General features: G+C 38.3%; 1 protein-coding gene across 2 annotated transcripts in view; it reads right to left on the reverse strand.

The window, feature by feature from the left end:
- The window catches only part of kaznb (kazrin, periplakin interacting protein b), a 153,464-nt gene that overhangs the window by 71,714 nt on the left and 55,004 nt on the right, over positions 1-26,746 (reverse strand). For both annotated transcript variants that reach the window (XM_089125035.1, XM_039674229.2), the window contains one exon: positions 14,808-15,012. In XM_089125035.1, the coding sequence (XP_088981161.1) occupies positions 14,808-15,012 (205 nt within the window). The remainder of the gene's footprint in view (positions 1-14,807; positions 15,013-26,746) is intronic.

The following is a 26,746-nucleotide window of genomic DNA, read 5'->3' on the forward strand; positions in this document are numbered from 1 at the left end:
CACTAAGGCTGATTTCATTAAAGATACACTAAAAACTTATTGTGTATGTTGTGAAATATTATTACTATTTTAAAAAGCAGTTTTCTATTTTAATTGATTTGAAAATTAATTTTCATTGTCACATGGTTCTTCAGAAAATATTCGAATATGCTGATTTAGTGCTCAAAAAGCATTTATCATCAATCTTGAAAACAGTTGTGCTGCTTGAATTTCTCTCAGGATTTTTGGATGAATAGACAGTTCCAAAGAACAGCATTTATTTTAAATAGTAACAATGTAAAAGTCATTAGTGTCACTTTTGATTTATTCAATGAATCTTATTTAATTCATTTCTTTCAAAAAAAAAGATTTATATGTATTGATTCTTACAAAAATTAAATATGACATAAGGTATAATGTAAGGGACACCCACACTAGTCGACAACAATTTTAACCCTCTCTTTTCCGCTTTCACCTGCTCACATCTATACTTGAGCATCATTCCCTCTTTCCAGTCTGCAGTCCACAGTGGGATAATTCACCCTTTCTGATTCCCTCCAGATGTGCATCAGGATGGATGATACATCTAATGTATCCTTCCGAAGCGGGCACAGGAAGCACTATTTCACTTACCAGTGCATAGAAAAAAGTTACAGTGGCTAACATATGGTCTTCATAAACCTCAGATTCCCACAAAGCGATATAAACGACTTGAAGGATGCATAATGTCTCATTTCCTGAGCCCCAACCCTGTAACTACGGTCTGCTGAGAAAATATGTGGCGTGTCACAGCTTATTGTGTTATGATGAGAGGGCCTAGTGAGGGAGGCTGAGAGACAGACAGCGCGCAGTGGGCTGTGAAGAAAAGAAACTGGGGAGAGAGGAAGGAGAAGAGATGGGGAGAGGAGAAGGGAAGAGCCTGCAGCCATTGCAGCACTGGAGCATGAAACAGGGCCCTGTGCTCTGCCTCGCCAATCATTCACTCTTTAGATAAGGAATTATGCCTCTCACAAGACACGCATGGCTGAGAGATGACCAAACTGAAGAATAAACTAAGAGACAGGTCACATCAAGGCAGAGAGAGATTTTGTGAAATCAAATGGCATTCGCTGCTACTACTCCTCGCTCTCCATTTAAGTGCTATCTCGTCTCTGCCTTATATTCAGAAAATATGACACCATTCAGGCCAACTAAAAATCAGAATTTCATACTTTCGATTTCACTTTGGCCACAGTCGTGAAACGTCCACCACAAGGCAGTGTTTTTTGTGGCCATTTTACTGCATCTGACTTGCGTGGAGGACAGGGCCATCTGCAGTCACCTACAGGGACGGTGGAGATGAGGTGATTGACAGGGATGTCTACATTAACACCCGCTGCTATGGGCTTAGGAGAGTCAGGAAAATCTATACGGACTATCAAAACAAACACAAATGAGTTTACACAGGGTTACCAACAGAGGGCGCATTAAATAGACTTTGTCAGCTCACAAGTCGGACCTCGTCAGTGGCTTTTTGGCCATCTGAGCATGTACGTGAAATAGATCATTCTGATTGGCTGAACCTGTTCACGAGAAGAGCAGAAAAAGTGATGCTAATTGATCGTTGGCTGTAGTCTTAGTGGTGTGTTTAAGCGCAACTTTTTGGCCCAGAGTCCCACAATTATTTGTCATATATGACAAAAAATATATATATAGTTAAAACGACCTTGAAATAAAAATTAGGCAAGCTTTGAGGTTCAATCATTTTTAATAAAAGTAATATATGCAATGGTTTATAAGCCTGCATTCTCAAATTAGGCCTAAATGTTTTTTTTTTTTTTTTTTTTTTGGATTAATTTATATATAAACTAGCCTATATTTTGCCAAGTCAGCCATAAAGGCCATTTAAGATCTAGCTAATCTATATTAACAAATGGCTAACACTTTAGTTTAGGGTCCAATTCTCACGATTAACAAACTATAAATACGTCTTTTGCTTTAATAAACTCCTAATTACTGCTTATTAATATTTATTAAGGTAGTTATGATTGGGTATTGGGTAATATCTGCTCATCCAGAATAAGGCATTAATATGTGCTTTATAAGAATAAACAGCCAATATCCTAGTAATATGTGCTAATAAGGAACTAAATAATAGTTAAAATAGGACCCTAAACTAAAGTGTCACCAGAAAAATGGTATGGCATACGTCTATACAACTATGAGAGTAATTTAGAACAAATATGGCAAGTAAAATGAGAAAGCTTTACAGCCACGTCCATCACAGTGACAAACAATGATTAATTGCAGCACAACCCCTGGTTTCCAGCAATCGCTCATAAAAGGTTTATGGATTCATAAAAACTGCTCTTAAAATGTTTTTGCGATATTTAACCCTTTCCCAATCTGAGTGATGAGTGATGGCTGTCCAAAACAATGAATTAAATATGAGTGAACAACATCCAATGACTGGGGGGAAAAAAGCTGTAAATTTAAATTGCCTTGAGCTGCTAAGGTTAATCAAGGTCACATTCCCATAAGGAATGGTTTATTTTAGCCCAATTTTACCACTGAAATGGACAATTAGTAATTCCTGGAATGGTTTCCCTTCTGGGAGAAGTATGTGTGGATTAGGGAGATATCTGGAGGAGTGATCTATAACCAGACATGGGGACTTGTGACTTGGTGACTTGGACTCGAGTCGACTCGAGTCGCTATTTTTATGACTTGTGACTTGACTTGACAAAAAATAAAATACTTGAGACTTGACTCGGACTTGGGAGTTAAAGACTCGGGACTTGACTTGACTTGAGACACGATGACTTGAATGACTTGACTGTTAATCACATCATGTTTTCAGTTTGAATATAAAATATATAAATTATGTAAAAAAAAATAAAGTTGATCCAGCTGGAGCGCAGGCTGAGAATAGCGCTGTCATGACTGGATCACGAGATCATCAGTCATGCCCTCTCATACCTTACGCACACCACGCCCTTTTACATCAGATCACATCAACATGTCAGCCGGAGGGATACCGAGGGTCGTTGCTTTCGCTTCAAGAATTTCTCAAAACAAGATGGCAAAAGAATAGCGCTTTGCAAGACATGCAACGTTAAGATCGCGGACAGCCAGACGACAACCTCCAATTTCGTCCGTCATTTGAAGAGCCATTCTGCCCAGTAAGTGCTTGTCAATTTGTTAATGTTATCTGGTTAGCTCGTTCGTAGTTAGCTAGCTAATGTAAGTTAAAGGAGAACTCCGGTGCAAAATTACACATTTCCTAGTCAACCATTATCTGAGATTTGTTTTCATGATTGCCGAATGTAAATAGTTTTATCTATAAAAACAGTTTAGCCTATAACGCTAGTATATAGGGCATAGAGTAATGACAAATAAAAATCGCTTGTTATTACCACAAGGCTCAAAATAGCCCCACACTAACATAATAAGTGTCCCTACATTCAAAACGAAGCATTGAGAACTTTGTCAGTGTCCATACAGTTTAATAAGAAGATATTTTATACACACAGTCAACTTCGCGAATACAGGAAGAAGCTCAGGGAGTTCAGTTTTGCTGTAGGAACCCCTAGCAATACTGCCCTACAAAGGCAAAGCACAGTAACTACACATTTGGTCAAAAATGAGTTAAGACTTGTAATGGGCTTTATGACATGTGTTCTGTCTTGTGAAAAAATATCTGGGTTAAATTATGTCCCATTTCAGAGATGCATTACCACATAATCTACCCATAACATGTTTTACTGGCTGGTATAAAAACTTTAAAGACCTTTTTCTCTCTGTTTCTTTGTTTGTGTAGTTAGTTACTGCACTTTGCCTTTGTAGCAACCAATAACGTTCCGGAGGAAGGATTTCTACAACTTGCTTGAACAGTTCCATTTTATTCTGAACACAAATTTTAAACACACACCAGTCAACAATAAATCAGGTTTATATTAATATATTTTCTTAAATGCATTTTAAATAATAAAAATAAACTAAAAATTTATTTTTATCAAACTTGACTGGGTGTAATTACTGGGAGTAAGTGAGTAATGTCTAATGCTTTTTGAAAACTTAAAGCTTTTTTCATAAAACAAGTCAGGACATCATCTCATTTTTGTATACATTTTTATTTCTTTAAATTAGTAAGCTAATAAATTAATGCGTCATTGTACCCAAATGCACTTCCGAATGCGCCTCTGTCCATTTCAAACCAAACTGATGCCCATAGATGCACGTTTAGAAGAGTTTCAATTGCATGGGAGGGAGTAGCCAGCTAGCTCTCTGTTTTGTTTGAACATCAACATAAGTGATGTTACCCCGCCATTGCTGATACATTTAAAACATTTAAAACATTTCAAATTGCTGAAAATTTAAAACATTTCAAACACACTATTGGCAGAAGTGTAAAATAAATAATTTTATTAAGTTACAATTTAGTTTGATTCCATGATGTATTTTACTGAACATGAGTATTTACAATGCAAATCCAAATTATTGTAATTTACTGGCAAATACTTATCTTGTCTTTTCACTTCATTAAGATCAGATTCTGCATGTAAAATTACAATAATAAGGTGACTTGACTTGCACTTGACTTGACCTACTACAAGACTTGACTTGACTTGACTTGACATAGCCTGTGACTTGACTTGACTTGACTTGCCCCCCCAAAAAATACTTGGGACTTACTTGAGACTTGACGGTTAAGACTTGAGACTTACTTGAGACTTGCACATGTGTGACTTGGTCCCATCTCTGTCTATAACTACTCCTCTGAAAGGGCAAACTGAATTTTTCCTACTCAAAATGTGCCAAAGCTCATGGCTGGTAATAAAGTCTCCAGAGAAAAATGTGTGTGCATGTTTTCTAGATTATTTGCCCGTCCTATGTGGCGAGGTCCTGCCTTAAGCCTATTGTTTGGACACAGTTCACCTCACATTGCATTGGTCACAGACAGGGCGTGGTTCATGCTGTGAGTTGGAGACGGGAGGAGAAGGAAAAGACGGAAGGGGAGAGAGAAATACATATCCCCACTCTCTGGGAGTTGACAGGAAAAGTGGGAGATCCCATGGGGCGAATAAGGCGAAAGAGATACTCCCTCTTCTTTTAAAACAAAGATGTACTGTAATCCGTCTCAAGTGCAGGTGTAGCTAACTAGAGCAAACACCACGTTAGTATTAATGCTTTTTCCACTCAACTAGTTCTAGTTCCCATGCCAGGAGATTTGCTGAGTTTGCTGAGAACCAGGCCATATTTGTGTGAGAAAACAAATAGTATTTATATTGTTTTTACCTCTTGTAACCACAGCCACGTCCAAGTGATCTAAGGGCGCGGGCGCTTCGGTCTGCGCAAATGCCGGAAAGCGCCGGAGGTGATCTCTCACGCATATACGTCACTCCTTGTTTACACAGAGATTTAAGAAGCGTTACCTTTCACTGTGAAGATCTAAATATATTTAGAAATACAGAAAATCGCAATGGAAGACCATTGAATTTTTGTCGCAACTGCGCGAGCGATCACTTCCGCCACTTTCCGGCGCTTGCGCAGACAGAAGCGCCCTCGCCCTCAGAGTACTTGGATGTGGCTGATGTTACAAGAGGTAAAAACAATATAAATACTGTTTGTTTTCTCACACAAACCGCTCGTTTCGTGTCTTAGGCTATCAATGTGTACTTACATTTGTGAGTCATTAATTCGGACTTCTCTGTGCACGCTCTTTGCGGTGGTGACCATAGACCTCCATTATATGACTGACAGACAAGAACGGTTTGACCTAAAAATATCAAACTACTGCGGAAACAAAGACACTTACATCTTGGATGCCCTTGAGCTAAGCTAAAACATACCAAACATTAATTTCAAAGTGAACTATTCCTTTAATCAAAATGTATGGGAACTAACTTTGGTGTGGAGTTGGCCCAGCGACATTTTTTTTTTTTGGAGGTGGAATTAGGAAACATGCAGAACAGTCTCAATTTCTTGAACCAGCACCAGCACATTGTGTACGAAAAAAGGACATATGTAACAACGAACAAGAGAAAACTACAGGGAAGAAAAGACACATCCCTGGGTTCCAACACGCAGCAAGCATTGCTTAACCTTTCCAACAAATCCTCAAATTCATCCACATTTCAGATAAAATAAAATCCCACAAAATCAGCGAGGCGCAACACCTCCCAAAGGCTGATTTAAAAGCAATTTAAAACATCACCTCCATCTGCGGGCGTTTTATTGAGTTCACTCTGTCACAATTCTCTCTGCTTATCACTTTCTCAGGGTTGCGGGGGGTTTAGCATGCTGGCTTGTGTGAGTCCCACTTGTGTTGGCATAAATCACAAGGGCACTGCAAAGCCATAAGCTCCACCGCAGGCTCCTTAACACCCTGCCTACTGCCTCCGGCTACTGCCACTGATGCTGGCAGCGCTGTCATCTGATTACACTCATAATGGCTTGTCACAATCTTTTTCATCGGTTTAAATTTAGTAGTAGCTTGTTGGATTGCTTTGTGTCAACCTGGCAGAGGAAAATTACAATCATGAGTGTTACTCTATTAAACACAGCTCAAATGAGAAACAGGCACTGTAAAAAAAAATGTCTTACACCTGTTTGAACTTAAAAACTTAATTCAGTTTCTGCCTTGAATTTTTAAGTATAATCAACTTGGTTTTACAAGCAATTTAAAATCAAACCGACTTAAAAATCGAGTTGACACTTTTATTTAATTAAATTAAAAACAAATTGCCATGACCTACTTATTATTTGCAGTTTAAATGTTTACATGTTACTTACTGCTTGTTTGGGCTAGTTTAAGTGAAGTTAACATAGCCAGACCTTTAAAGAGAAAAATAAGATTTGGTTCAAGGTTCACAGTCAATGATTCGGGCCAAAAAAACTGCCATGATAAAAAAAAGAGATTGTTTATAATGAACCAATTACAGTACAATTACAGTAAAAAAAGTGGTAAGAATTTTGAATGCTTTAGAAAAAAAGTCTCTAAAGGATGCATTTATTTGATCAAAAAATACATTATACAATAATACTGTGAAATATTATTACAATTTAAATTTTTTTTTAACTTTTTTTAGTTTAATACGTTTTAAAATGTAATTTATTTCTGTAATGGCGAATCTGAATTTTCAGCATCATAACTACAGTCTTCAGTGTCACAAGATTCTTCAGAAATTATTCTAATATGCTGATTTGGTGCTTATGTAATATTGTTGATACTGATCTCTTATTAACATTATAAATGTCTTTAAAAAATCTTGCTGACCCCACACTTTTGAACAACAATGTATAAGATTAGATATTAAATAATACAATTTAATAATTACAAATCTTGGATAATTTAACGAAGAAACTCAAAATGAAATTTAGCAACATAAATAATTACCAGTAAATATGTCCAATTAAGTCCACATTGTGGATTTGTTTGGCTCGACTTCACTGATGATCATGTTTACAGCTACTTCTGGTCTATGGACCATCAGACTTCACAGCCATAAGTATTGCCAGGGGTACATTCACACCGTCTGTCAGTCACTGAGAAATGGTCCATCGATTTGCTAAAGAGCTTTTTTTTCCTGCAAATAAAATCACACTTACTCTCTTTTATAAGTATCTCTTTCAATCTTGACTCTGTTTTAAAGGTTTAGTTGCGTTTGCCAATATGGCAGTCGTGTTACACTTACACCTAGCTGTTTAAAAAATACTTCAAATATAGGGCAGGAGTATGGACTGCGTTTAAAATACTTTCACATCCTTTCACTGCCTCACATTAACTTCTCTCACATATTTGGCATGATATGACATTGAGATTGCACTTCTCAAGCATTACTTAATGTGAATAGTGACTTGGCCAATTTGCAACCTTAGACTTTCCATCAGGCATTCAAGCGTGTGCAGATGTCATTGCATTAGACTTTTCCTCATTTGTCGTGCAAGTGTTCGTCTCTAGGGACACAGAGGTTCGCTGACGTCTCTCTCGGCGTGAGCAAAGAGCTCTGCTAGGCCTACTATTCAGTTTTACACTTTTCATATCCAATAGCTTGTGTTTAGAAGCCCATTTTAATCAGTTTGTGTTCACCAAGCGAGAAAGTGAACTTAGTGTGATTCCTCACTTTTTCATGTAGATTTGACACCTGAGCACCAACCAGCCGGAATTGTGAATAATGTATTATGCTTTAGCGGTATTGATTTTTAGGGAACCGTTTCCATTTTAAAAGATCAGCAAATATATATTGTGTAGATTTATTTTTCCCTCCTGAGACTGGATGTGTATCTGATTATGGTAATATGGTCCATTCATTTATGAACCAAAGTTTAACATACTATAGCCAATAAACTGTTGGAACAAACAAATTGATGACAATGCAGAGACAGCATCCATATGGCTCTGAATTATGCAAAACCTGAATGACGTGTCTGCCCTTGACTAGGGAGAAAATATTCATAATATGCAAAAAGTAATGCAGATAAAATGAAACCTCGCCACTTTAGCACAACAGTGGTTGGTTTTAAGGGCCATTCACACCCAGGAAGATAACTATAAACTTCATAAATAAATATATATTTGAATAATCATTCAAAAGTCCATACCTCAGCTATAACTATCATGGCACAGAGACAGCCAATCAGAGACCAACCAACTTGAGCTTGAGCATTTAAAGTGGCAGAATGACCATGTTCTGTTGATTGAGATCATGAGATCCATCTGTTGAAATGAATGCTAATATAGTTTTTATTATAGTTTTATACCGTGTGGTCCAATAATCTGCGATCTGCGATTAAAATTGTTAAATCTCATTTAAAAAGCGAATTAATGTTCTATATGTCATTAAAAATTAAATAAAATGTCTTAAATTATAACAAATTAAATATAATTCTGCACTACTTCTAGGTGTTAGGGTTCTGTCACTTCTGTCTAGTTTATTTCTTGGTTTTGTGACAGAGCTCTGACACTCCTGTTTTGTCATGTCATTGTGTGGGCGAGCGGCTTCAAGCGTTCTCGAGCCTTATGAGTGGCTTGTGAGTGTTCTCATTAGCAATGTGTTTGTGGCGAACAGGACGAGGATCATTTCAAATCATGCTGGAAAACATGACCATCGGGTTTTACACAAACTCATGGAGGTTTACTGTCATTAAAGAGTGAAAAACACAAATGCTACAAGAAATGATAAAATACAATATCATTTGTGGAGATTCTTTTTAAATATATTGGTGATTATACATTTTGGAGATACATGGAAACCTACATGTTCACCATGGTGAAAAATAAATGTACCAAAATGTATTTGAATAAATTGCAATTGTACTTTTGGTTTACTAAACTGATATACTTCAAATCTGTAAAGTTGGAACAACTAATTTTGTACTTAATGCACTTTAGTTATCCAAAAATAGTGCTGAAGTCAAACTAAATACATTCTTAAGTATATTTGATTGCGCTGAGGTGGAACTATTGCAAGTATACTTTAGATAAAAATACTAAGATGTATATTAAAACATATTTTAGGCTAATGTTAAGAAATGTGCATTCTGCAACAAAGAAATACTCCAAATAATGTTTAATTATAAAGTTTATATCAGTAATCCTCAAGCATTATGTCAGTAAATATGTTCATGTAAAATAGTAAGTATGAAATAAGTGCATTTTAAATATATTTGGGCTTTTTTTTTCACTAGGGCATACATGTAATTCCTTCAGGATATCATCTCAATAATCAGAGTCAGATGTATCAGTTTAAGTCCATCAGATGATTGCACACAAGTCTGAACTATAATTGCAATCTGATAAGCCTAATCACATCCTCATAAAGAAAAAAGGCAGTGTATTGATTTAATTTTTGCCTTGTTAGTGGTGGTAAGAAAAGTAAAGGAAAAATAATCATTGTAATGATTAGGGATTTCAACAAACCTAAATAAAGACTAAAGACTTGTCCTACCTAGAACTAGAACAGTAGTTCTCAACCAGTAGGCCTCTGCAAACTTCCAAGGGGGCTGCATATTATTAATATTTTTGGACACAATGTTGGAGAAAGGAGCCCAGGAGCAAAGAAATAAGTCCCAGCTGGGAGGGAATGGAGGCAACGGTCTAACACTATTCTTTCCATCAATGTGGGACCACCCCCAGAACCGAACCAGGCCTTAGTCTGTCGGGTCAATATGGATGCCTGAGGTCTTACTGGCTGGGCTGGATCAAAGCTCCATGCATGGAAACGTTAGGCAAGGCACGAGCAGGGAGGCTAAGCCCATAATGGGACAAAATGGCCTTCTTTAACATTCCATACTCAGCTGCATTTCTAGCGTACAGATCTTGACAGGCCAAAAAAAGTGCCAACAGTGCACCCCAATCTTTTTAAGGCCATTCCTCTCTGATTGCTGTTCTTTCAAATACCTCCAAGTAGGCTTCCCCGTCATCCTCTAGAGTCTGCTTATTGAGGACCCAACCTGGGTTTGGACATGATGGTAGTAACTGCCTCCCCAAGGGCACTCAGCTCCTCTCTCTGTTTAGCATGACTGGTCAACAAGACCTTAATCGCATCTTCCATTTCGTCCTTCTCCAGGTCTAGTTTTGTGGCAACTCAAGCACTGGAACTGTGACACACCCCAAAGCAGGGAGAGGTCACAAAACACAACCACAAGAGAGAAGGAGGCAGGGTTAACAGAAACTGTCTTTTATTTAACAAAAAATATATATGATGGCCAAAAGGGATCCAAATTGTTCTTTCCGGTCAGGGGTACTCATGACAGCAGCGTTCCTACCGTCTGCTTGAACTCTAGGCTTCCTTGTGTAAGGAAGGAAGTTGCTAGTTAGTAGTAGTTGCTGTGCATGTAAACTTAAGTAACCTCGCTTTAGCCTCCTTGTTAGAGCACCCGACTCTCATGCCGGAGACCCGGGTTCGAGGCCTGCTCGGACCGAGTCGAGTAGAACCCGGGTGGAGGGGTTACATTGGTGCCGTGACCCGGATGAGGTTTAGGGGGGTGAGTGTAATGGAAGCCAGCTAGTAGTTGCTGTGCAAGTAAACCTCACTCCTCTGACCTCAATAGGTGCTCTAGCAACAGACGCTAGAGGCTGCAGTCTTTAGGCTCCTTGTTAGAGCGCCCGACTCAAGTGCCGGAGCAGCACAGTCTCGTCCCAAGACGTCAGTTATACCGTCTTTTGACCATACGTCAACATCCGCCTTTTTAGGGTACCCTTAAATGTCGATTATATGACGTTATGGGATCCTAACCCTACCCCAGACCTAAACCTACCCCTAAACCTACCCCGTCACCTAACCGACGTTAAAGGTAAAGTGTCAGTTGTATTAAGGGTTTAAGGGTACCCTAAAAAGGCGGATGTTGACGTGTGGTCAAAAGACGTCCCAAGACGTCAGTTATATGACGTCTTGGGATGAGACTGTGTTAGCCGGAGACTCGGGTTTGAGGCCCACTCGGAGCAGGTCGAGAAGGACCTGGGTGGAGGGGTTATATTGGTGCCGTGACCCGGATGAGAGTGATTTTTAGGGGGGTGAGTGTAACGGAGGCCAGCTAGTAGTTGCCCTGCAAGTAAACCTCACTCCTCTGATCTCAATAGGCACTCTAGCGACAGACGCTAAAGGCTGCAGTCTTTAGCCTCCTTGTTAGAGCGCCCGACTCTCAAGCTGGAGACCCGGATTCGAGGACCGCTCGGAACGGGTCGAGTAGGACCCGGGTGGAGGGGTTACATTTGAAGGGGGAAGATAGGAAAAACGAAAGGCAAACTTGGTAAAGAAGAGATTACAAGGGTAACTGTGTCTTTTCTTTCTCTTCAGCCCGTCTCACTCTAGGCTTCCCTGTGCTTCTTCACCTCAGGACCATCTCTCCTTTGAGTGAAGCACAGATCCCAGATTTATCCCAGATTGGCTACAGCTGTGAGTGGTTCCATGTTTGAAGGGTGAACAGCTGGGAAGTATTCATAATTGAAGATTTTTCCCAGCTCCAGGGCTCCTTTCTCCAACATTGTTGTTCCACAATATATAATATTATATAATAAAGTTATATGTAATAATGTTATGTTTTTAATCTAATTTTATGTTATTAATAGAAATATTAATTAAAATGTTTCAAAAAGCATTTAATCATAATGTTAACAGTTTCTTCTTTAGATTCTGTCATCACATAAACTTCACTTGTCATGTAAAGATAGAGGAGAGACGAAGCACAACTGGATGCCACATCTCTCCATTAGGCTGTCATAGTCCATTAAACACCGGCTTGCTTTCAACTTTATATTCAGAGTGTGTCCGCAACATGAGGTAAACATTTCGAGTGTTTGTAACAAAGTGAAAAATGTTATTAGCCACAATAAATGCTTGTGTGGCTCGTAAAAGGTCAGGATAGTGGAAAAATGCTTTTTCACCAAAAAAAAAAAAAAAAAAAGAAGAAAGTGAAATGAAATTGAACCCAATCCAAATCCGGCCCTACAACAAACATGACTTTTCGTGGCCCTCAGCCTTTGGCTCGATAACGACGGAAGGATGTGAGGAGAACACAAATGAACCCGAAGCCCTGATTAGAGGAATGCTGTTTTTTGAAACGGGAGGGGGGCTGCTTTGTGTTTAAACTATGAGAGAAACTCCCACATACGGCAGGACAGAGGAATGTGTATCTGATTACATTCTGCCTGCTCAGCCTCCGGCTCTCCCATGTAAACAGTCACCTGACTAACAGAGAGAGAGAGAGAGACTGAGAGGGGCAGAGAGAGAGGGAGAAGCATTACATCAGTGCACTGGTAAAGAGGAATGTGGGTTCACTGCAGTGAGATGCCTTAAACCCATGTGAAAAGAGAGAGAGAAGGGGGAAGCTGTGTTGTTCATACAATCTCATTCATTTAGAAGGGTCCCGCCAATGACACCTGTTCAAACACACAGTTTCTATTACTTTCACTCCATCTAAAAAGAGTCTCAGCCTGCAGAAGACCACCGGGGGGAATGTCACCCACCGCTGGGCTGCCCTGCATGCTTTAACCCCTATAACATCATCAACCTGACACAATATCAATACACTGATCCTCGCCACACACACACACAGACACTGTTCGAGCCGCTTAACATGACCTCTAGCCTGAAGTAAAACCTGCCTTCGGCTATGAAATCTGTACAACAGAACCGGACGGATCTCGCCACACCTAACTTCCTTTAAGAGAACATGAAGTGAAAGTTGAGACACAGAGTCACAACACATAAATGAACTCAGATTGCAGGGTAGTTGTTTTGGTAATAATTGCTATAGGATGACATTAACATTAACAACAATACTTTTACAACATGAACAATTATAAATCTAGGCTATCTTACTACTGTAAAAATATCATTGTTCATTATTAATTCATGCTCTATTAAAATACATGAAACTACCATTTAAAAGTTTAGGGTCAGTAGTATTTTTTTTTTGTTAGAAGAAATTAATAAAAAAATAATTTCAGCATTTTTTTTTTTCAAATTTAAATTGAAAGTAAAAACAATCATAATGTTACAAAATATTTCTATTTTTAATAAATGCTGCTCTATTAATGAAAAAAAAATAGTATAATGGTTTCCACAAAAATATCAAAAAATAAAAATATCTTGATCAGCAAATCACCATATTATATCATGTGTATAAGTATCATGTGACACTAAAGACTGGAGTAATGATGTTGAAATTCAGCTTTCCCACGGGAATAAACGACATTTTAAAATATATTGAAGTAGAAAACAGTTATTTTAAATTGTGATAATACTTTGAAATATATATATATATAAAGTTTTTAATTTTAGATTAAATAAATGCAGGTTTGGTGAGCATAAAATACTTCTTTCAAAAATATGTTAAAAACATCTTACCGACCCCAAACATTTGAATGGTAGTGTATATTGATTTATACAACTCGACATTTAAAAAAAAAAATTAAATTAGGATTAATAAATACTGTAAAAATACTGTTCATTATGAACTAACAATGTTAAAATGAACCTTGCTGTCAAGTTTTTGACAAGCACGGGTCATGTGTAATATTCATCAAGCACTTTTGACGATAATACCGAGATTTTCATCTCAACTTAACGTGATAGTTCACCCAAAAATGTACAACCATATGATGTTCCTTTATGTTTGGTGAAACATGAAAATAGATATTTTTTGCCCATACAATGGAAGTCAATGGTTACCACAACTGTTTGGTAATCAACATTGTTCAAAAATCTTTTTCATTCTTTTGTAGATGAAAAAATCATACAGGTTTGGAATGACAAAGTTGAGGAAAAGATGACAGAACTTTCCTTTTTGGTGAAATATCAATTTAACATGAAAATGTGTGAGAGAATGGCAGTTTAAAACACTATCTGACACTGGTTGACAAATATTTTCAGCTAAATCTCATACAGTAGCATCAGTTAAGCCAACATTGCTGTGTTGGGCCTGTCGGGATGCTCAACTCAATCTACCAATGTTTGTCTCACAGTTGTCTAAAAGCTAGAAGCTAGTATTTTAACATTATAAAATGAACTCATTTTCAGTATCAGACCTGAACCACGTGTTTCATGTTATTCCGAGCCACAGTTGAATCCAATGCTAGCTATCATTTTACTTCTCTCTCTCACTCTCTCCCTGGCCTCTCTCTGCCTGATATGTCACAGCTGCGTTGAAAAGCCATCCCACCGGCTACCCGGGAAACGGGACGAGGCAGTGAAGAACGGGATCAGCTGCCCCCGTCCTCCCCTCTTTACTTTCTTCTCTCAACAAAAGCTTATTCCCAACCACAAACCCTTAAAAATGAACTACAGTATTCTCAACAGTAACAAGTGCAGCTCACAGTCCAAGCAAAACTTGACAAGTCTTACCGTGGAGGTGGTGACGGTGGTGATGGTGGTTCTGTTGGTTGTTCTCCAGGCCGACGGGGTGGCATGCCCCCAACTCGGCCAGTCTGCGGCTGGTCGCGGAGAGCTCGGAGCGCAGGTTGGTCACCTCCTGGCTGGCCGACTGAATGGCCCCATCGATCCGCTGAGCCAGCTGCTTGTTGTCCTCCATCATTTTCAGGATTTTGCCCTGAGAAGCAAATCCACACAGAGGTGCATGGTGTCAAGGGTCTCCTCAACAATCCGCGGGTCCCCTGTCCCCCTTTATCTCTCCACGGCTGCCACAGTTTAGACCACACAAACAAAACACGCGCTGGAGAAGAGGGGAAAAAAAAAATCCCCAGTCAGACTCCCCTCCTCCTTATCCCAGCAGAAAAACCTAATCACTACCTGTCCTCTGTTAGTGTGAAAGAGAGCTGAGCGTGTGATAGAGAGAGAGGGAGAGAGACAGAGCACGTGAGAGAACGTAACGGACAGACGAAACAGCAGGTAGAGGAGTGAAAGAGTTCCCGCGCTCCCAGCAGCTGCTTCCAGAGAGAACACAGTGCATTGAGAGATGACATGCTCTCTTTTAAACGGAACGTACCATGTGTGCTAGATTTCTGGGGGAGAGAGGGAGGGAGCTAAAGTCTGATGTTTCCAAAACTCTGTAAACCGCAGGAGAGAGCTTCCCTGTTTGTATTGGTTTGTAACAAGTAAGCAAGTGCTCTTGTGTTGCCGATGTGGACTTTCTCACACTTCCTTGATCCCTTGACAAACACTTGTCAAGCTGGATACATCTATTCTATCGGACAAACACACTCCCACCCCTTTCCCTTTCTCTTCATTACATATTCATTCTTTTGTCCCTGGAAACGCTCCCCCACTCTTGAGGTTGCGGATGGGGGTGGGTGGACTCAACTCGGGGGGGAGAGGAACCAGGCAGACCTCTGTGCTGGACACGAGGGACAGCTATTAGTCCGGCCCCCTGCACGCAGGAAGTGAAGAGAATTACACTGAAAGCAATCAATCTCCTTGCAGGGTCAAAAGTTTGAGGCTGATTTTGAAAAGCTCTCTGGTCTTCAGATGCAGACCCAAAACGATTTATCCTTTCCCAGAAGTCTTACACAACAGATTGAAAAGTCTGTATGTACTTTAAGTATAGGAATCAAAGAAGCTCCTACGCTGTTCACTGAGACGCTGGCCTATGATACATTTGGATGGACCTCGAGATCATCCATAACCTTAATTGACCCATCATCTATCCTAAATTTATAACCTTTAGAACAGGTGTTGGGGGAGCCATAAAATCGGCTTGTACGTTTTATGAACGAACAAACAAACAAGTTAATCAATTAATTCATGAATTTGGCAGATCATCCATAACATTTATATTATACAAATTAATGCATTAACTAGAAAAATAATTAATGCATTTGGGCAGATGTGTATTATTCAAAATGACTTACATTGCTTTCAAGGTCTACATCATATCAAGTCATGCCTTAACTAGGGTAAAATAAAGATAAATAAATAATGAAAATAATCTACTTTTTTTTTTTTTGCATTGACAGATGATTTTATCCAAAATGACTAGCATTGCATTCAAAGGTCATATTACTGCATTAACTGGGGTAATGAAATTGGGTAAATAATGATTACATTTTATATATATATTTATGCATTTGGCAGATGATATTTTCCAAAGTGACTTGCACACTGCAGTATAACAATTCCTGTATTAACCAGGGAAAATAATAATAAAATAAAATGTAAAATGAATTTAAAAAAAAACCAATTTAAAAATAATGCATGCATTTTGCAGATGATTTTATCCAAAAGTACTTAAATTAAAAGCGGATAAATAAAAATAGGGGGAAAAACGGTTTATATGTGCTCAATCAAGCTATTTCATGCACAAGTATTTAATTTTAAAATAAACAGAGCCAATCTAGGTGATTGCCTACCGATTAGAGGCAAATCCAGCCAAATTTAACCCCTGCTTATGACTATAATCAACACCAGCTTTTAACAGTGTGGCTTTTATATTCCCCAGGCAAAACATTGGCTGAAAATGAGCAAAATCACTAAATTCCAAGAGCAAATTGATGGGGTGTGTGAGCGAGAGAAGCAAATCTGGTGAACCATCCCGGCAAAGACCTATCATTTCAACACTCTGACTGAGACGCGTCCTCGTTGGTATTCACATGAAGTAATGCCAGAAATGAATGGGAAACAACATAGGAATCCACACTAAAAACAACTAAAGATATTTTTTTTCAGCAAACAGATTTTTTTCTGTCAGTGGATTTTCATTTGCATTCATCTTCCTCATAATTTAAAGGTGGATCAAATGTAATGCTATGAAGTCAATTAGTTTTCAGTAGGCAGACTGATTGATTTCCATCAGAAATGAACTGGAAAGAGCGCCACATCTGCTTTGCTAACAGCATTCATGCTGAGATTCAGGCTGTAGCTGAAAAAAAGCAGTGAGGCAGGGCTTTGTTTTCAAATCCCAGCCCTGAAACCACCATAGACACACATGATAAAAGACCAAGAGAGTTAGAAAGAGCGAGAAGGAGTGGTGGAGAGAGAAAGAAAGAGGAACATGTTTGGGAAAATCTAGTCCAGTGTGTTTCATATTCTGTGGCTTTTCCATTCTGCAGAAGACAGAGAAAAGATCTCAGTCGTATTAAAAGTCATCTCCATTGACTGGAACACACTAGGCCTCACAAAGGACCTGGAGTGAACAATGCTGAATGTCAGTGGGAAAGGAAAAGGGCAGGAACTGGACAGGTAACAGTTGTTCCATGGCTTTTACAACAAGGCCTTTCCCTAGGCTCTTATGTTGTCACCTGCCTTTTGCCAAGAATATGCTCAAGCCGCCAACCACATAGAGTGAGATCTGCAGCCAAGGGTGCTTTCAAATAAGAAAACCCTCAGAACTGGCTGGTTTGGATCACAAATAGTCTACACACTTTGATGATGTCACATTATAAGTGGAAAAAGTACATTGGCTGACAGCAAGTGACATGACATAATGAAAGCTCTGATTGGCAAGAACAGTCACAAGCACTTCAATATCAACTATACTAAGAGGTGACAGAAAAAAAATATGTAATGGTTGTGGCCAATAAAATACAATAAAATACAGTGGTGGCCAAAGTTATTAGAATGGTAAGATTTTTTAATGTTTTAAAATAAGTCTTTAAAATAAGTGCTCACCAAGGCTTCATTTATGTTATCCAAAATACAGCAAAAACAGTAATATTTTGAAATATTTTTACAATTAAAAATAACTTTTCTATTTGGAAAAATAGCTTCTATTTTCTATCTGAAATGTTCAACAAATCGGCAGAATGATTTCTGAAGGATCATGTGACACTGAAGACTGGAGTAATGATACTGAAAATTCAGTTTTGATCACAGAAATAAATTACATTTTAAAATATATTCAAATAGAAAGTTATTTTAAATTGTAAAAAAAAATATTTCACAATATTACAGTTTTTGCTGTATTTTGGATCAAATAAACAAAGCATTGGTGAGCAGAAGAGACTTCTTAAAAAATCTTACCGTTTTAATAATTTTGGTAACCACTGTATATATATTGTTATGGCCGACTTGTGGCCGCAACAATATAGGAAAATCAAAGCAAAAGATCAATTTAATGAATAAGGTTTATTACATAATTCTAGAGGTTTCACAAAGTCCAATAATACATTTTATGCCATCTGAAAAGTCCCAAAATTCCGACAGAAGCTAGATCCTGTTTTAGCGAGGAAACAAGAGGCAAGCCATAGATGATGTCACCTCTCTGATGTCACCAACACATATATCTCCACCTCCTAATTTGAATCAGGTGTTCCTCAACCACCTACAAAACCAAGACATGCAAAGAAACCAAAACACACCCATAACACCTCCCCTCTTAAGAGAGTTGTAGTACTGACTACTGAAAAAAAACAGTGACTATCCAACCTACATCATCGATCTGTCAGCACATTCACTTGCAAACAGCTGAGCTGCTGAAAACATCAACAGGTGTTTCTAATTACTCACGCGTCTTAAAACATGAATAAAAAAAATGCATAAATGTCTATCACGCGAAACAAGTGAATATAAGTCTCTTATTACGTGAGCTACAAAGTTTTAAAAAAAAATCCCGGACGAGCCCCCATTTTGTTACGGTCGACTATAGGGATGTCAACGATTAATCGCCGATCGATTAATTGTGGATAATATATTCAATTGAGTTGTTTGGGACTATTTTACACCTTCATCAAGAATTATTATATTATTATAATATTATTATTATAATAATATAATATTAATATTATTATATATATAATATTTTATTATTTAATATTTTAGATATTATATTTTATCTATTTTATTATTTTATATTTTATCTACATTTATCTATATCTGATTTATCTCATATTGGATGCATTTGGTTAAGAATTGACGTGATCTTAGCGCTCTCAGCTCAAACGACAATGAACGACTAATAATGACCATTGGGACTGTCATATTACTCAAGATTATAAAGAGAACAATATTGTAATAAAACATTGTGAATTTGGGTTTAGATGCCAAGTCACGTTGTTCCAGGAAGAGCGCATCCACCACAACGAGTCATTCTGAATGGCACGCACTTAGTTTAAGTTCACTTGTGAATTCACATCATTTTGTGCAGATATAATTTTGTAATATTATGTTTATTTTGTAAATATCTGATTAATATCAAATAGAATGTGTTTCTTTGAGTTAAATAAATGCTAACAAAGCGCTCAACGGTTATTCATTCAGCGCGCGGCGCTCAAGCAGAATGCACAACTAATAATAACGATGGTTAATTTAAGACTCATGTTACATAACAAGAGAACACTATTTTATTTTAATTAATTGCCGTTTCCAGTGTGCTGTATATATATATATATATATATATATGCACATACATATACACACACACACACTGATCAAAAGTCTTTCAAATAAATTAATGCTTTTGGCAAGGATGCATTTTATCAAAACTGACAGTAAAAACATTGATAATACTACAAGAGACTTCTGTTTCAATTGTTCACAGAACAGAATATATGTGCTTTTCGAAGATGTAGAAGTAGGTCATTAACTTTTCACATTCTACATGCATTTCCCTATACTCCTTTTATCCCTTAATACTAAATACTAAAAATGTAATTAGGAAAATATGCACTAAATCAGTGCTAATTTAATTCAAAGACAACAAACGACTTTACTTTTATATAAGATCCCATCTGGATTTAAAAAAGTAAACAATAATAAATTATTAAGAATTTCTGTCCCCATCATTTATTGCTTAATGCGAGTTTGGCTACAGGATTGCTGTGTGTGTTCGGCGTTCATGCTCGTCTGAACAGAACTGAATGAAACTATTTTAAAGGTTCATTAGTTAACATTAGTTAATGTATTAACCAAAATGAACTAACCATGGGCAATACATTTGTTGCTGTATTTGTTAATTGTTGTTAACGTTAGTTAAGAAAAATACAACCGTTCATTGTTTGTTCATGTTAGTTCACAGTGCACTAACTAATGTTAACAATATTTTAATAAAGTATTAGTAAATGTTGAAATTAACATTAACAAAGATTAATAAATGCTGTATAAGTGCAGTTCACTATTAGTTCATGCTAACTAATGTAGTTAACTAATGAACCTTATTGTAAAGTGTTACCAAAGGTTTTTTTCTTTTTTTTAAATCTAGAAACTCATACAAAAAAAAAAAAACCTCTAAACTATTATGGAGTAAAAGCTATATTGAAATGTCAAATTAACCCTTACTAATTAAAAACCTGGCATCAGGTGATTATTCAATGCTGGCACATCCACTGATATGACCTAGCCACATTTCCTCTTGTTGAGGATCTGCTTCTTTACTGAAAAACTTTCCAAATAGTTGTTATTCGTTTGTTCATTTGGTTGCACCCGCAAATAGCAAGTGATTAAGCAAGTGCACTTAAAACAAAAGTATTGATAAACAGCCACAGTGAGGGCCTGGACTGGTTAATTGAATATCGACTCATGCCAGGTAAACTGGAATGTTTGCTCTTTTGCTCTCACAGAGAGTGAGAGAGTTTGGTGAGCACAGCCAACTTTTTAAAAGGCTCTTATCTGGGTGCTGTGTGAAAATCCTTCGGCTGCCAACTCTGTTTCCTCACATGTGTCAATGTGAATGTGTGAGGGGGCGTGAGAGGGCTGAGTACAGAGAGGATCATGGGCATGTGTGAGGTCAAGGGCTCTTCCCACAGACTCTTACAACACTGAATCCATAGCAGAGTGTCCAAAACCACAGGAAAGAGCAATATCATTTCCTGAGTATAGGACTTGAGCTTGTTGATGCAGAACAGGCAGAGCTCATGTACTTTTTTTTTTACTCTTTCCTAGGCTCCAGATGATGAGGATTTGTTGGTTTTAGGAGATATAGGAAATTATATGAATGAACTATAGAATAAAACAATAAAACAATTCGTAAAATGCTTAAAGTACAGCACATCACACCGCAGGACGTCAGCTTCCCACAAGCATTTCATGTCAATGGTCATGACTAGCATTTAAAGTTTGGGGTCGGCAAAAAGATCATTTATTTATTTATTTTTTAAGTTGGCATGAAACAATGAAACAATGTGTTCTCTGCTCAGCTCATTTGATAAAGTGAACAGAAACCTATAAATGAAGAAAAGACATAGTGCATTGTGTGAGAGTGTAAATCTCATAACTGGGCAGATGCGAGTATATATGTCTGTGTGTGCACGCAGGAGCACATTTGTGTGTTTGTGATTGTGTGTGTGACCGGCAGAGCGCTGCGGTTGGCCTTTGGTTTGGTGGCTGTGAGGGACAGAGGGGAATTGACACAGAGCAGCGCTGGGGGCGGCAGACGGAAGCTGGTCCCTCATTCTTCATCTCTTATTGGGCTGAATGAACGCGCTGACTCCTAAAATAACAAATATAGAACAATGGAGGAGCCCGAGAGCCTGGCACAGCCCTGTTGCAGCCCCCTCTCCTGCCACTTATCAGTCAAACTAGTTACTGCATCCATTACTATTAATAGGCAGCAACAGGGCAAGATCAGGTCTCCAAAGAGCTCCTGTGAAAGCTACAAATATGTGTAAATTCTACAAGAACAATGTTAGAGAGTTAAGGTGCAAATAATTAGGCACAGAACCCAGTCAAGCGTACACCTCTCAGCACACCACGTGCACAGCCTCACTGGGAAAGAAACATGCTGTTTCTCATTAAAACGCTGCTGCTCTGCTGCTGGTACTGTATAACCGTCAACACTTCACATCACCATGGAAATAAACATGTTCATCTCCCAGGCAACAAAAAGAGAAAACATTAACTTGAATAATAAACGGAATTTGAGAACATTTAAAAATGATCTTGCCCTACAATCGAATGTATATTTTGGTCTAGCTAGTTTAACCTATAGTGAAGTTGTTCACCAGCATAACCAGTTGATGAAACTGGCAAGGCCTAGCAATGTCTTGCTAGTTAAGTTAGAAGAGACCTGGCAAGAATAGTCTTAAACTTCAGGGAGTTGGCAAATTTTGCCAGATTATTGGCCTCAAATGTACAAGTACAAAAAGTAAAGACAAGTCCTTCACTAGTGTGTGTGTGTGTGTGTTACAGTAAAGTAACAGTAAAGACATTTACATTTATTTCAAATTAAAGGAGTAGTTCACTTTTAAAAAAGCTTTTGCTGATAATTTACTCTCCCCCATGCCATCCAAGATATCCATGTCATTCTTTCTTCAGTCGAAAAGAAATTAAGGTTTTTGATGAAAACATTCAAGGATTTTTCTCCATATAATGGACTTCAATGGGAACCAAATGGTTCAAGGTTCAAAAGACAGTTTTAGTACAAACTACAAACTGTTCAAAGGGCTTTAAACGATTTCAGACGATGAATAAGGGTCTTATCAAGCGAAACGATCAGTCATTTAAAAAGAACAAAAAACAAATTTTAAGTTTTATAAGCTCAAAAGTATGCCTTGCTCTGTTCTGTGATGCACGTTCGTGACTCTCCTGTTTGAACTCGTTCATCAAAATGAACAAATCTTTTCCCAAGTCAATTCACTCATTTCGTTCGTTAAATGAACCAAATGACACGAAAAAAGATTCGTTCATTTTGATGAACGAGTCACGAACGCGCAGTTTGCACTGAAACTGTCTTTTGGAGTGCATTATATGGAGAAAAATCCTGGAATGTTTTCATCAAAAACCTTAATTTTTTTTCGACTGAAGAAAGAATGACATGGATGTCTTGGATGACATGGGGGTGAGTAAATTATCAGCAAAAGTTTTTTATAAAAGTGAACTACTCCTTTAATCCTCTTCTTTTGAACTTTTCATTAATCAGGGAGACCTGGAAAACAATGTAACAATGTACCATTGTTTTCACAAAAATATTAAGCAACACAACAGTTTAACATTTATAATGATAAGAAACGTTTTTAGCACCAAATCAGCCTATTAGAATGCTTTCTGAAGGATCATGTGACACTGAAGACTGGAGTAATGATGCTGAAAATTTAGTTTTGGTGCACAGGAGGAAATTAACTTTTACAATCTATAAAAATAAAAAAAAGTTCTTTTAAATTGCAATACTTCACAATTGTTTTTACAGTTTGCGCATAAGAGACTTTCAGTCAAAAAACATTTGATAAAGAAGTCAAATTTCCGCTATTTTTACTGGTATATTCTCTCTAGCCAGTCTCTTGTGCTATGTTTTTTCCATGACAATGCATTCTTGTCATCACAATTATCTCAGATAACTGGTAACAAAACAGGACTCAACTCTTTCTGATCACTTTGCATGTCTGATTGTCAGTATGAATGATTCTTGGCCAGAATGAGCTGCGAGGTAGACCAGACATTAGGCAACATTTTAAAACAGCTGCCTATGCAAAAACATAGGGGCACAACACACCAGCAACCAAAACACAACATATGCTGGTGATCAGTTCTGCTGATCTTTCCAGCAAGGAGCTGATCCATATCACAAGCCAACATCACAAACCTATTGCATTGATGCATCAAATGTAACCCCTAGGTCCTAGCAAGGCAACTTTAGCTCAAACCCAGATAAACCCAGCGTAAATGCAGCCAGGCTATGTTGACTTAGATAAGGGCTGGGAGTCTGACAGCACGATAACAATCCATACCTGCCCAGAGCTCAACCAATAGAACCATCTGCCGCAACGTTCAACTCCAGTGCTACTTCCTGCTTCCACCCGCGTTCTAGATAGCAGACTAATACCCTCACACAGTGGCGCGGCTCCTCCATCCCCTGATAACACATGCTCAGAGTCGCGGTGCTGAGATGCTGAGGGCTCTGATGGGGATTACGATAAGACTTGGCTGGGAGATTTGAAAAAGGAGAGACAAGAAAGAAACGTTTTCTCTCCCTTGAACCTGTTGGTGAGCTTGACTTCGAATCTGGAACGCAGGCAGGAATTTTCTGTCAAGCTTAGATTCGCGGCACGCCACTTAAATGTAATCAGACGATGGCTGGGCTCTAGCCGGAGATAAGATGCAGGTGACTGGTACAGTATAATGATGCTATGATGGCTAGGGAGATTTAAAGACGACTGACTCGCTGGCATTATTCTCTCAATGTCAGGTCTAAGCCAGAGTAGATGGCTATTGCTGCCACTGCTGCGAGTAATTGCCCTTTTCTGACAGAGACAGTTAGACAGGCAGGTCTTGACGCTCTCATTCAGATTGTTCTTAACACACAAAAAGTTTTTTAAACAAAGAGGGAATGGATTGGAAAGGATGGGCTTTCAAAACTTTTAATACTGCTGCTGCGGGCAGTGCGAGCATGAATAAAACTCATTTATGGTTCAAAATCTGTTTGATTTCTTGTTTGGCCTGTGGCTACTGCAACATTCAGAAATTTGAATAATGTGATTTTGATTATGAAGCGATGAGATTGTTTTGCAACGGCGAACAGGGCATGAATGGAAATCTGCGCGTTCAAGGGGGTTTGTGGGTAATGACTTAGAGAAATGAGAACGCTCATGTCCCCCATTGCAATGATGATCTAATCATTACCTCTGTAAAGTATTGCTTTTCCGATTTAGGCATGTGAATAAATAGCCCCATTACTGCTCACTTGTGCTCACAGCAAACGACGCATACAAAAAGATCAATGAATTAAGGGGCTGGAGTGCATGACATGTGACTATTGCGAGCACTGCATTAGGACCGAGTTCATAGGGAAGGAAAATTGAGTTTGTTACAGTTAAACTAGATTTGCATTTCCTGGAGGAAACGCCAGTGCTTGTATGGTTGCAAAAAAAATTCTCTGTTCTTCTCTGTTTGGTTTTAGGCTTTGGTTCTGTGTAAATTAAATGCCGCATTAGATCTCATTGTCATTGCACTCAGTGGGTGTCTTATTTTAATAGGGTGAGAATTTATTACATAAATATGTGAAAAACAAAAATATGTCAGGAAAATACATAAGGTTGAGTGCTATTCAGAACTGAAATGAGAATGTATTTCATATTCCAATTCAATTCCTGAATTTGAATTGAGGGACTGGATAGAGCCAAACAGGGATGAGATTTTCCATTTGAAATGGAAAAAAGGAGGTAAAATTAAATTGACTTTTAAGAAATACAACTGCAATACTAAAAGCCATAACTGTAATCAGACAGACCGACAGAGAGATGTACGTAGAATATAGCAAATAATCTGCAATTTGAATGAGTAATATCAATAACGTGCTGCCTTGCAACCACTGTAAAACACTGTTCACTAATCCCATATTATTGTTCTTTATATTGACTATAACAACGGCTTTTACATGCTTTGTAGCACTTAAAAACTCCCAGGAGTTTCTGCACTAGCAGCACAATGAGGTAATTCATGTGTACCTGAAAAAGGCTGCAATGCAGCTAAAGCTAATGTGGACCTGCAGCTGAGAGTGAAACTGTGGGAGTAGCCCAGTGCTGCAGCCTTAATTCTTTTTGCCGTATTTTCTCCACATTCCCTCTCCTCTCTCCCCTGCCCCCTACTGGGCTTCTGCTCTCATTATACCCTCGTCAGGCTCTCAAGGGAGGACACGTTGTCATTACTCCAAATACTCTCTCTGTGTGAATCAGGATTGTGTTTTGGTCTCTTTGTTGTGGCTCACTCCCACCAATCACTGGCTCGGAGCCCGACGGACGCTGCCGTTGTGCCCGCTGTGCGAGCCATGCAGGGGGAATGGGACGGTGTTGACACAGACGGTGCATGTCAGCGCTGCCCCCTTAGCACCGCCTGTGATGTCTAATTGATTTCCTCACTCTTTGAACGGATGCAATTACAGCCCTCGCTCAAAGAGACCGGCTCAGTGTGCTCTAACACTTTATTACTTACGTAATACTGTGAGGCTAAAGAAACGCCGCCTGGTGAAGTCAGTGGTCAATGGAAAGTTTATTGACTCATGAAAACATGCTGGATGAAACTCAAGAAGTAACTGAGAAGTAAAAGAAGAATACGTGCGTGTGAACAAACTTTTACTCTTAGGCAATTTGAATGCCACTTGAAGAACATTCATCTCACGGTGTCACTTCAAGTGAAGTCATTAAGTCAAGTGCATCGAGTTGTCTGACAGAGCATACATTTTTCATTTTAATTATCACATTTTTCCCTCAGGACCAGTTATAGCTAAGTTTTTAGTGCAAAACAGTTGTTTTTGTGCTAAGGATCGTCACACATGATTATCCCAGTTTGAGGCACGCACGCATTAACACACACACAAGGTCAAAACATTTCTTATTATAATCATCAATGTTCACTCTCAGAAAAAAAAGGTACGAAAGCTGTCACTGGGCCGGTACCTTTTCAAAAGGTACACTTTTGTACCTAAAGGGTGCATATTGGTACCTTCATGGTACATATTTGTACAA

Source organism: Pimephales promelas, chromosome 21, assembly GCF_988280905.1.
Source record: "Pimephales promelas chromosome 21, fPimPro1.hap1.1, whole genome shotgun sequence".
Lineage (NCBI taxonomy): Eukaryota > Metazoa > Chordata > Actinopteri > Cypriniformes > Leuciscidae > Pimephales > Pimephales promelas.